This window comes from Hakea prostrata, chromosome 6 (genome assembly GCF_041222555.1).
Source record: "Hakea prostrata isolate BN-2017 chromosome 6, UWA_Hpros_2, whole genome shotgun sequence".
Taxonomy (NCBI): domain Eukaryota; kingdom Viridiplantae; phylum Streptophyta; class Magnoliopsida; order Proteales; family Proteaceae; genus Hakea; species Hakea prostrata.
In genome coordinates, this window is record NC_142605.1 from 25,974,792 (window position 1) to 25,988,077 (window position 13,286).

General features: G+C 38.0%; 1 protein-coding gene across 4 annotated transcripts; it reads right to left on the minus strand.

The window, feature by feature from the left end:
- Positions 1 to 972: 972 nt before the first annotated feature.
- LOC149012924 (Tetratricopeptide repeat (TPR)-like superfamily protein) lies at positions 973 to 10,993 on the minus strand. Of its 4 annotated transcripts, XR_016173967.1 has the most exons (6): positions 10,787 to 10,993; positions 6,748 to 6,819; positions 4,800 to 4,978; positions 4,663 to 4,692; positions 1,708 to 4,436; positions 973 to 1,217 (listed from the first exon to the last, which is right to left on the minus strand). XR_016173967.1 is itself a non-coding variant. In XM_089158781.1 (5 exons), the coding sequence occupies exon 5, from the start codon at positions 4,410 to 4,412 to the stop codon at positions 2,133 to 2,135; it is 2,280 nt and encodes a 759-aa protein (XP_089014907.1). In that variant the 5' UTR covers positions 4,413 to 4,436; positions 4,663 to 4,692; positions 4,831 to 4,978; positions 6,748 to 6,819; positions 10,787 to 10,993; the 3' UTR covers positions 1,433 to 2,132. The 4 variants fall into 4 exon arrangements, 3 of the variants coding, with proteins under 3 accessions (XP_089014907.1, XP_089014905.1, XP_089014906.1); XM_089158781.1 differs by lacking the exon at positions 973 to 1,217 and having other exon boundaries at positions 1,433 to 4,436; positions 4,831 to 4,978; XM_089158779.1 differs by lacking the exon at positions 973 to 1,217 and having other exon boundaries at positions 1,433 to 4,436.
- Positions 10,994 to 13,286: the final 2,293 nt, after the last annotated feature.

Consider the following 13,286-nt stretch of genomic DNA (forward strand, 5'->3'; position numbering starts at 1 on the left):
CTACATAATTACATTACAGTGTCCAACCTCAAACTAACAACATAAACCAAACCAACGCACACAAGGACAAGGGGACGAGGAGACAAGAGGACCACAAACAAGCCACCAAGCAAAAGGCCAAAAGGCAAAACCAAGTCAGCCAACCGAGCCCAAAACACGAGAGCACGAGACAACAATTAACCGACCGAGAGCACCCAAGAGGACCGAGGGCGAGACCCCACCATGGATAAAATGATCCCACCCCAAAATATCTTAAAACCTACGAAACTTAATGTCGAAACTGTACGGAAAAGTCCTGAATTCAAGTTTCCACATAAGTTCCATTTTCACCCGTGAAACTTGAGTTTCCTGAATTTTTACCATGGTGTACATACATGTGCATCCTCAAAAAAGGACATTCCAACTTGCAATTAAAAAAAAAACTATCATCATTCTAAATGATCTATGTTCTATTCGACAACTGAATACCTCACAGATAATAGCCCCAAACACCGTTCCTACAAAGGCAAATCCATCAACAATTTTTCCACTTAACATTCCAAAAAATTTATGGATTTGTAAAAAGAAAATCAGATTCCCTGAGAAGCGATGAACAACAAACAGACAGATGATTGACAAATAATAAATATAAAAAATAGTGTTACCAAGATACCATTGGTGAACCTCAAGATGACGGCGGAGACAAGAGCATAAGCAGCTAACTGAACAGAACCAATATGGCCGATGAAGGCCTGTCTGATGACTTGGATGCCCCAAAGGTGGAGAACCTCATGAAGATTGCAAGAGAAGCAACCACCCAGAGATTCTTGATTTGCTCCATACCTTCTTCCCCAAATCCATATCCTCCTCATTTCCATCTACCGACCCCCCCAAACCCCCCCCCCCCTTGCAATTTTTTCCTTCCCTCCTCTCCTGCAGAATGTTAAAATCCTTCACCATCTCCTCATCTTCTTCTGTTTCTTCAAGAAGAAAATTCCAACAAAAGATAATAACCAGGCACCCAGATCACCAACTTAATAATAAGATCAAATGATGAAATGAGTTGTAGTCCAATGACTAAACATTTTTCCAGAATACTTAGAATCCCTCACATTAAGAAAGCTTCCAAGCTTTTACAGAACAAAACAAGACTTCACTGTCGCAATAACCACAGTCATATCGACCAGTAAAAAGGAACTAAATCCAGTTAACCGAGATTTGGTTTATGACCCATCTCCCTGATAAAAAAACAACATGATTTCAACTGTGTCCATGTAAACAACGATCACAGTGACACTTGATATACATAAACAAAGAGAGAGAAGAGGGATGCAACAGAGACAAAACCTCAAAGCAATGTGAAAAGGCTGGGATGCTTGAGGTAATAATAATAATAAACAATAATAATAATAATAATAAATAAATAAATAAATAATACAAGAATAACGTTATTTCAAGGACAGCATTCTCCGTGGTAGTAGCAGCAAATTGTGATGACTGGTCTATGGTTCGTTCTGTAAGAACTCACAACATTAGTGGCAAGAATACATTAATTTCTTCTCATAACTATCCACGACAGCTCCAAACACCCAAACATTCATTATGTCAAAATAAAAGGCTTTTACACGCAATGGTGCAACAGCACAATCTTTAAATCTTAAGAAGAATTAACAATTAATGCAAAGTCAAGTTTGAAAATAGGGAAACAATGAGTACAGGGGAGATTACCTGGAGGCTAAAAAACTTCTTGGGAACAAATAGTTCTACCAGAAATTATAGGCAGACTCGGCAGATAAACATTCTCTTGTAAGTTGTAACCGAGAGAATGTCAAAAAACTCCAATATTATGAACATCAAGCTTTTCAGTTTGAGTGTGAACATTTACTATCATTGTTTACATCTAACTCTTTCACTTTTCATTTCCAGTGTTCATGCTACACATCAGCAACCAATGGCAACTGTTTGCAGCTTCAATTAGAAAGTGCAAAAGTTTATGTAATGGTTCTCAAATGACCTATATCCTTTTGGTGCTTTTCAGAAATCTCTTGCAGGTGTATTATCACAAGTTTACCGCAAACAGGAGCTTCCAAGTACAATTTGTATTAGGCCCTATAACAGATATGAGCTTCAGATGAGTTTTCTTGTCCAGATTCTCACTCATAGTCTTCAGTTGCTAATAAACCCAAATTGTTAGAGGCAACATAGCCAGCATCCTTCATAACCTCAGTCAATCCTTCCAACAATGAATAAATCTCTTGTGCATCTGAGTTTGACCTATCCCCAACCAGAAATGGGTGAAACCCATTGCCTACATCAATCCAGGCGCAACCAGGAGTCTTCCTCACACCCAAGTCTCTCATAAATGTTCGTACTTTTGCTAGCTTGCTCCAACAACCAGCAGCTGCATACATGTTAGCAATCAACACATAGTATCCCGCATTATCAGGTTGCATATCTAACAATTTCTCAGCTACCCATTCCCCAATCTCCATGTTCCCATGGATGTGGCACGCCCCTATGAGTGTGGCCCACATTGGCGGGCTAGGTTGGAATGGCATCTGTGTTATGACTTCTACTGCCTTTCTCAACAAACCAGCCCTCCCAAATAGATCAACCATGCAAGCAAAATGTTCTAACCGGGGGTTTATCCCATATAAGGGAACCATCTTCTCAAAGATCCTTTGCCCTTCATACACAAGCCCTGAATGGCTACAAGCTGATAGAATAGCCACCATAGTTATATGATCTGGTCTGATTTTAAGCATGTTCATCTCCTCAAATAGTTTGAATGCAACTTGTCCTTCCCCTTGACTCCCGTATCCAGCGATCAAAGAAGTATAAGTGACTTCATCCCTCTTGCTCATCAAGTTGAACACCTTTTGGGCTTCATAAATCTTTCCAGATTTTGAGTACATGTCCACAAGAGAATTCCATAATAGCAAATGGTCCTCAAATCCCCCATGCCTCCACATGTAACAATGGAGCTCTTTTCCATGTTGTAAATTTGCCACTCGAGCATAAAGAGGAAGAATACTTGCAATTGTCACATAATTTGGCTCAATACCAGATGTTAACATCTCCCTAAATATAAAGGAGGCTTCCTCAGATTGATCTAAGCTGCTGCAACCAGCAATCATGGAATTCCATGTAACTATACTCTTGGTATTAGTCACCCGGAACAAGATATGAGCATGTCTGAGGTCCTTACACCTTGAATACATGGTGATCAATGCATTTTTCACACTCTCAAACTCTTCACAACAGCTACGGATGGCAAAACTGTGAATCTCCTTCCCTAATTTTACACATCCAATTCGAGAACATGCACCCAATCCAATAAGCATTGAGACACCATCTAAACAGGGCCCACGATTTCTCATCTGTGAAATCAAATCAAGTGCTCCCTTATAGTTTGATGTCTGAAGACAACCACTAGCTATACTATTCCAAGTTACTATGTTTGCTTCAATATCTCCATCTTGCATCCGATCAAACAGTTCAAAGGCCTCCACCCACATTCCTTTAGAAGCATAACCAGAGATCATTGAGTTCCAAGTAATAGCATCCCTTTCCGGCATTTTGTTGAATAATGTGCGTGCAGTACCAACTTCACCACACTTGGTATACATGAAAATTAGAGCATTTTTTAAAACCAAGCTCCACTCAAGATGGCTAGCTTCAACTGAACAATGAATCTCCCTTCCAAAATCTAGATCAAATGCTTCACCACAAGCCTTCAACACAGAAGGATATGTAAAATTATCAGGTTTGATTTCCATGTTGACCATTTGTTTATAAGCAGACATTGCTTCACTGTAAAATCCCTTCTTCACGTATGCAGAGATCAAAATATTCCATGGCAAAGCATGCCTAATATAACAACTATCAATTATAGAATGTGCATCCTCAAGGCAATTAAACGTACAATAGAAGGTGACAAATTTGGGAACCAAGACAGGATTATTTTCAAGACCCAATGAAATAATGTGAGAATGGAGTTGTTTCCCTTGTGGAAGTGACTTAAGGGTGATGCAAGATGACAGAAGCCAGGAGACAGGCTGTAATATAAGATCAAAAGAATTGGATGAAGAAGCATGGAACTGGATGATTGAGAAGACCTTAAAGCCATGATGTAATTGGCCTTGGCTTGTAAAGGTCCTGAGGGAAGACTGGAGAGAATCTATGAGAGTTTCCTCCTTAGGGGGACATTTTGGCAAAGATTTACAATCTGTGGCAGGTTCTGTGTGTTCATGTGGAGTGTCTGGTAGACTATTCTGGATATTTCGTTTCCATGATGTAGGGATGAACTTTTGGAAGTATGACTTAGAAAGTGATCTTGAAAGAATAGAAGATGATCTGAACATTAATTTAGGTTTCCTTCTACAACCTCTGGTACCATAGCATGCTTGTACGTGCTTTACTTTGGGTCGCATTCAAATAATATCTTCCACTCTTCCCTGTTTAAGAAGACCAAAAGATTTCTTTATCAAAACACATTTACATCTTAATAGCAAAAAAATTTTAGAGGGGGGTGGGGGCAATCAATCATATTATCTACTTATGGGGTAGTTGAAGTATTACATAATTCAGCTTTAAGGCTCAAAAGGAGACAAGCTCAAGTATATCTACCAAAGATGTCAAGATTAACAAAAACAGAAACATATAAACAGAGTAAGGGCTCACCCATTCAACTTGGTGGAGATTAATGGGGGCCTGGAGAAAACAAGAGACCCAAAAATCAAGCGCTAGGAGCAGTATTTGATAATTTAAACAAAAGTAAAAGAAGAGACAAGTTTGAAATTGTGGTGCTAGAGAAGTACCAACAATCACTCATTGACATATGTAAACTACCATTGATACAAGGAACACTGCATATGGTTCACTCAAAGAATAACATTCGGTGATTTAGTTGATAAGTTGGTAAACTCTTGAGATTCCATTCTTTTGAAAATTAAGAAAAGAGCCCCAATCTTCTCGGCTCCTCTTCTGAATCCATTGCCTGAAATAAAAGCTACCAAAAAATTAGTTGAGAGATTCTATGTATAGCAGGAAATCAACAACAGAGAGAGAGGGGCTCACAAATGAACATGTTTAATGACTATGGGTACAGGAAGAAAGGGGGTGCAGATATATACGAGGATTAAATTGGCATGGACTTCAATAACAATTTTAAAAATTAGGCATAAGAAACACCTATAAAAAATTAAGTATGTGTTTATTTGCCATGCTAAAATTTGGGAGCAATAAAAAGGGATGCAGACATACAGAGGATTCAATTGGCCTGGACTTCAATAATAATCCAAAAAGATTGGCATTAAAACACCCTTAAAAAAAATGCAGTATGTTAAAACTTGGGAGCAATAAGAGGACATACAAACACAATTTGCTGTAGACATATACATAATTCAACAAAAACAATATTAACAACTAGAATACTAATTTATCAGAAGCCAATCTTCCAACTGAACTACACATAAGAAAATAGATAAACACTTAATCCCATCACACACAAGGATGGTGCATGCCACATCACCCTAGGCTTATCATGAAGCACAGCAGCCATAGGACACAATATAACAAGCACCTCAAATATGAGTGTTACTATTCCCAGTTCATATGCATGCACTGGGTAGAAACAAGCTACCAAACTGGATTATTTTCAATATAGGAAATATCAGTAAATTACCAAAAACCCAGGGACAGAAGTAATATAACAGAAGGGGCAATCAAAACCCTGGTTGTGAACATTGAACAAAGTTTTGACTGCTCTCTTCATCTTCAACCTTTGATCCTTAAGAATACAAATCAGAATAGGAGACACTGGTATGAGTAGTTGCATCAATCCAAAGAAAATAGAAAATAACAAGGAATATTCAAGGATCAGTCAAGAAGTCCAAGCTCATTCATCAATTTCAATTACATGCAGCTACAAGAAAGTGTTTCTTTTTCCAATCTGAAATGCCAACTCAGCTAAAAAGCTAATGAGGCATCCAAGCATTACCTCAAATTACAGGCAGAAAGAAGCTTTTAAAAGGCAAATAAATAAAAGCTGGAGCAACAACTGAAATCCCTGACTGATCTACCTGCTGGTTTCATGTCACCACCCCCAGTTGCATACCACGCTGGTAGAAGATAGCCTTTACAGGCTATGGAGGGCTCCCAATGTGACAATGGATGAATCCAGCTGCCTTTGACACATCCCATGATCAAGTGCTTAGACCTCCTGTTGCCTAGTAATTAAAAAGGGGCATCATAGCTTAATCAATCCCAATTGGTTATGCAGATTTTTGAAACAGTAGCTCTTCTCCTACATCTAAATACTTCAGGAATACTAATCTATCTGAGTTTTAGTGAACAGCAAAGGATTTTTCATGGAAGTGGCAAAGAATGCTCATCCACAGCTTGTCCATTTCTTCAGAAATATTAGCCAATTTAGCTGGTTGTCTCACATAGAGTAGCAATAAAGGCTACGCATTCTATTTAGTTGGGATAAGCGATTTCCCTGTGACCGGATTACAGGGAACTAGATTTCATGAGAGGAAATAGATTTCTAAATTCAGGCTGAAAGACAAGAAAACCCATAACGGAGGAGGGGAAGACCATCAACAAAGTTTCCATAAAGATAACTCCCGTGCTTCAAATTCCTAGATATAAAGGATTTTCTTTCATCTGAGGTCAAGTAGCAATTTTTAGAAGGTTAATTGACTTGAGAAGGTAGAAGAACGCGCATCTGAGAGAGGGTCAGAAAGAGAGGGAGAGAGAACTTACCTCCAATGAATGAAACCAGTGACATCAACTGAATGCCCAACTGAGTGCTACCGAAGCTTTCCCCGACAAAATCTGTAGGAACAGAAAGGTTTAAGCAGAGAAAGGCAGAGGAGGCAACCCGCTGCTTAGCGCATAGCAGCAGGGTTTTAGTTCAACGTATCCGTGATACGGTACAGAATAAAAAGCACCATCCAAGGTTTGAAGTATCATGGTAATGTATCAGGTGATTTTAAAAGGCATTTCACTTTGTATTGAATCGTTTCGCAGATTCGAGCAATAAAGGTAAAATTGAATAGAAATGATCAAAATACATAAGGAAGTTGTCAAATTCAAGCAAAAAAAACAATAGACATAGCTAATAAATGATAACTTTATTGTGCAACTATTACTTAAACATGGCGTGCTTCATAACCGCCAAGAAGACAAAGTTAATAAGTCTCTCACCTTGTATAAACCAAGTATGAGGGCATTGTAAATGAAACCACATTCACACATAGTACTAACTGACTAGCTAAAGAAAAGATGAAGCAAGTGAACATGAAACCACATTCATACAGCAAAAATATGGTAAATAGTTATAGAAGATAGGCCATTGGAAACTCGGCTGTCAAGTTCATCCAATAATTCGAATTCGGGTATTGAGATGCAAGAATCAAAAGTAAAAGTAATGGAGGTAAAAGGGGGCAGAACCATGATTCAACCTTGGAGGAGGCTGAAGAATGAAACTCCAGATAACTTTCCCGTTGGGGAAACGCTAATGCTTTTTTGCAGTATGAGTCCTTATAAGACCCATTGGGGGTCCCATTTCTGAATTATTTTATTATATTAAGGAATAAGCCTAGACATTTTTTGGGGCCCACACATTTGAAAAAAAAAGGTAAATTATTGATATGGTATTCTTTTCCAACAAAATATAGGTAAATTAAAGTAATAATACAAAAAATATAGTCAATGCAGGGTTGGTAGAGTGGTAAGATCCATACTTATCAGTGGAGAAATCATGGGTTTGACCATTGCGAACGACAAAGCTCCCTCTTGAGTATATAATCAAGGTGCGGACAAATAGGGATTGAAGAGTTAGTTTACATTTTGAATACCTAATAAGATTTTTTTTCAAATATTTCCTTTAATCCATCTTTATAGAAAGAGAAGAGAGGGTATAATAAATAGGGATTGAGGAGTTGGTTTCTAATTTAAGAATGACATGTATACCCACTATTTTACCTTTAAAAATTATTCACAATATTAATATAAAAATGAAAATATTAAAGAAATAATTTAAAAAAATTAAAATGGGCCCCCGGCCCCATTGTGGGTCTACCAAAAAAGGCTTCTTTTCTTGCATAAATTGCTCAATCTTCCATGGTGTTACATTCCTTTGCATGATAAAGTTTCCATTAACATAGCCACGGGTGGTCAATCCTCTCTATAGATCACAAAATTTGGAGATGCATACTAGGAATTTCCAACTATATAAAGGATCAGCTATTACATGAGCTTAAACCCAAATTAAGAAATCTCACGGATCCCTCTGTTCTTGAAGGAACTGGTCTCGGGATTGCTAGAGCTCATGAGCAAAGCAATTTTAGAAATAGCATGAGAACCTATACTTCCAAGTTCCAATATTACAAGACAAAACAATAGTTTTCCTTTCAAATAGCAACCAAAACAACCACCACTTAACAAAGAGTGAGGGAGAAGAAAACACAGTAAGGAAAGTTCAGTGAACTCACAAAAAGATAACTTGTCTCAAACTAGGGAAGATACCCAACTAACAAACAAAGATGAAACCACAAGGAACGTGTTGCCAGAAGAATTAAACCTTCATAGTGGGAAGACTAGATATGTGAAGACTCTTGATAGCTATCCCACTGGTACTTTGAATGTAAGAGAAGCTACACTCTTGACTATAACCTAAGGCAACGTTTGGTTCTGCAATTCTATGGAATTAGGTTTGGTAGAATCATATTCGTAAAAAAAAAAACTGTTTGGTTACCCTAATTCTAACAAGGTGAATCTGTCTGAAAAAACTGTTTGATTACCCTAATTTTATGGGTTGAGTCAACCTAAATCACTTGAAAATTGAAGTTAGGTTATCTTGTGAGTAGATTTAACCTGATTAGTAGATTATACTTATATATGTGTGTGTGTATATAGCATCGTCCTCCCCGCTATGTTATAACAGAGCGAGCAGCTTCGCCCCTTGCCTTTCCTTCTATACAGAAAAAGCGGAAGAATCCCTGACTTACTGTTCACAAAGCTGAAGAGTCTCTCCCTTTGTCTTTCCTTTTCTCTTGTAAACATGCTCTTCTTTTGCAAAGAGTATCTGCAAAGTCCGAAGCCATATTCCCCCTCTAAGCACAAACGAGTTACTTCATCGGGCGTCACCGTTAGAAGGATCTCTTCTTTAGCAGTTCGGTTCATCAAAAGCTTCTTTTCGATTCGAGGGATCAACCACTATTCTTTTGTGTCTTGTTCCGTATCTAGGGAGGGATGAGACCACCCTCCGGGGATTGAACCCGAGGGTTCCAGCGGATCAGGGAAAGAATGAGGAGGAGCGGATCTAGGAGTAGCAGGATGAGGAAGGGAGATCGTCTCTTACCCTTGTCTGTTTGCCGAAGTCGACCCACATTATAGAATGTAATCAATAGTGAGATTATATGTAGGAAGTATATATATACCGACCTATATGTGGAGATAGCGATCATATATATATATATATATATATATATATATATATATATATATATATAGTCTCAATCTCTTTCACAAGACCAGGGCTTTAAAATCTGGAGTGATATGCAAGGAGTTTAGCTTGCAACCTTTGGGCAAATCATGACCCATCCACCTAACGAGTCTTTTTATATTGTTCTTTCTCATTGAAAAAATTTCGTCTTAATCTCCAAGCATTATGATCTTGAACTAACAAGCAATAATTCCTTCCCCAAAAGCTCCATTCAAATTGCAAGTTTTGGAAAGGCATGTTGGCTCTTAGTACTTTGAATTCTTCTTGTAGAACACAATTTTTTCCCATTTGGTAAGCACCATTACACTTTACCCTAAAGTTGCATTTACTTTGACTATGGAAAAATAAAATAATAAAGTAGATGGCATATCAATTGCAGGGTCCATTGGCACAGAAGGTACTGTTCCTAAAGTCCAAAACCCTTTAAAGCTTAATCAAGCTCATGTGAATTCTCCTAGCAAACTGCAGCAAAATTATGTTGGGCTTGAGGAACTAGGAAAACTCTAACCTAAAAATAGAATTTTAGGCTCAAGACCATAGGATGAATTAGGGGAGAAGAAGAAAAGGATGAGTTGCGAGTAATGGGTTGCAGAATAAGAAGTGGGGTCTGTAACAGAAATACAGTGTCAAAGGGAGTTGAAACACATGAATGAGATAATACTAGGAAGCAAAATTGTGCTCTCTCAAACCAGTTCTCTGCAAGGGATGAACCCTAGTTGAGTGAAGGTCCTAAATGGGTCTATCAGTCATTAAATTTTCAGAGAACAAAGAGGGTGCTGCAGGTTTCACATTAGACTAAGAAAAATTACGGCCAAAGCAGGGTGTGGTCTGAGACAGGAACAAAATCAGGGTTGGATTCAGGTTTTGATAGTTGGGTCAAGAAATGAATGAAAAAAATTGGTGGGTGAAGTTTCAGGGCCAACAGATCAGTTTCAAAAGAGGGATGTCAAGTTACAGGTTTCAGGAACGTACATGACACGGTGAAAAACTGAAGTACAACTAACCTGATCATGGAGAATCATTGAGAAGTATCTAAAGGAAAGTAAACGCAGAAGCAATAGTCAATTTATATTCACTAGGCCATTTAATCTTCTTCTCTCAACTATTACAGAACCAATTAAAAAGCTGAAAATTGCGGGACTGCGTTTCAGCTTATAGGTAGAAGATTATAATGCAAGAATACCAAGCCAACAGTAAAACACAAAACTAATCCAAACAGGGAAAATCAAGACCACTACAAGATAAAGCACGATTTATTCATAAAAACATAATAAAGACAATGCAGAGACTCACCGCCTATTTCGATGCCGAAGCCGAAAACACCAAGAAAAATTTGGGAACGCTGGAGTTGCAGAGCAGAGAAGCTAGGGTTTCTTTGTAGGGTTTTTCTTCGAGATCTGCCGAAAACACCACGCTAAAGTTGGAGAAAAGATAGGTTTCTTCTTTGCAGTGTTGGTGGTGTTCGTCGCCTTCTTCAGCAGCTGGAGTGGTTCGCCTTCTCAGCAGGAGTGACGAGGTCTTCGAGTTCTCAACAGCAAGAGTGAGTAGTGCTTCGAGTTCCCAGCAGTAGGAGTGAAGAGAGCTTCGTCTTCTGTCGAGCATTCGTTCGATGGAAAGTGATTCTACAGAGTCACGCTCCTTTTCTCCCTTTTATATCGAGCCTAGAATTCGGTGATTCTATTTGAAAACCACCTATTGAGGTGGTCTGCAGAGAATCACCATTTTATACTATATTGTGGAATCACTTGAATCCGTGGAACCACGAGGATTCTGAGTCATTTTTCAACCAAATGATTTTTCTTACTCGAATCATGACTCCCTAAAATCTGATTCCACAGAATTGCAGAACCTAACGCTGCCTAAAAAGGACTCTTGACAGACCTTTGAAACAACTGAGTTTTTTGACGCTAAAACAGAGCCACCATATTACCAAGCTGCACTCTTAATTAAATATTTGTTTTTTTCCCATCACTCATCTTCATTCTTATTGTATTCAGTACGATCTGAGTCTTGAGATTTCCTCCTGCTAATCAAATCTTCATTCCTGTTGTATCTAACTTGATCTGCATCTTGAGATTTATTCACCTCTTCGGCTCTTCCCAACAATTAAACCATTATGGAGGTATTTAAAAAACCCAGCATCTCACACATTCTTCTCTTATTGTAGCTTCTGTATAGCTTCTGTAGCATACCTCAATAAATTCGAAAACAGTGGAAGAGAATGTGAAACCAGAAACCCTTCTTTCGAAACCCTGCAACTCGTCACGAAAACCCATTTCTTCCTTATTTTATGAAGTAGTTCGATATGTATCAAGTGTAACCAATATGTATCGGTTGGTGTCTCTATGTATCGGTACAATACATGACGATATAGTCGATACGCATCGTTAGTGTAATGTGTTTTCTAAAAATTTATAAACACTACATATCTCTATGTTTATTATGTCGTTTTGAACCGTATTGGCCGATACAATGAGAGACGCGAGAGACGACATGGAAAAATAAAAAAAATTAGAGATGTATCGGCATGTATCATATCGGTAATCTACAGATACCAATATATATGGAACCGATACTTCAAACCTTGGCATCATATTTCTATCGATACCAATGATACATATGAATTTCATACCAATATAAACATGGTCATGGCTGATTTAGTTGCAATGGGAAAGGAGGCATTGCAAAAGAGTTCCAAAAGGTAATGGATGAAATTAAGGCCATAGGGTAAGGGTGTTAGTCAGTATGGTTTCGGTAATTCGATATGGTACCAACTTTGAATACCGAAAACCAAAACCGTATCATATCGAATTTACATGGTATGGTATGGTTTTGGGATTTAAAAAACGATTCGGTACAGTTTTGGTATTAAATCGGTGCGTAAAAACGGTTTAAACACTGTATCTAGTGCGGTACAATTTTTGTACGAATGAACTTATGCCACTTTTGTTATTAGTTCATTAAGATCCTAATGAAATTATGATCGACCAATCAATAGAATATGATATTAACAGAGATAAAGCAAGTAAATCTAATTAATAGAGAGAAAACAAGTAAATCTAAGAAGATGAGTGAATGATGAAACGAAAAACTGAAATAGGGAATTAGGGATAGGGTAAAGGTAAAGTGATTTAATTGTAAAATTACAATTATATTCATTAATTTGGTACAGTACCAATTTGGTACTGTTTCAATACATACCGATGGTATGAGTACCTAAAATCGGAACCGTACCGAAGAAATTCGGTTTCGGTGCGATCGGGTGCTGTTCGGTATGGTTAAACGGTTTAGGTACGCAATTGACACCCTTACCATAGGGAAGATATCAAGGCCAACGGTTTTTATACTCACCATTAATAATGATCTCCATCCTCTAGGCTTCGCGAATATCATAGGCTTCTCCATTATCTCAAGTATTGCCATGGGAATAGAACCCATTTGTGGCTAAGCATGGAAGTTTCTTCAGTTAAACCTTCAAGAGTACTTATCATTACAACATTAATTCCTATATTCTTCAATGTGGCTTAATATAAAGCAAATCATCTTAATGATGCGACCAAGATGACCTCATTTGAAGAATGAGGGAAGCAATTTTTGCAGGAGAGGGAGAGAAACCTTCAAGATGTTAGGGCTGCGATTAGGGTTCCTCGTCCACCAAAAAAAATTGACCGCATTGTGTTAGAATGAAAATGAACGAAGGTTGTGAGAGAATCAGATAAGTTAAAAGCGGGTGAATCAGATAACTCACCTACTAATGTTATGTTACATGTGGAATTGGCAGCATCTGAGTATT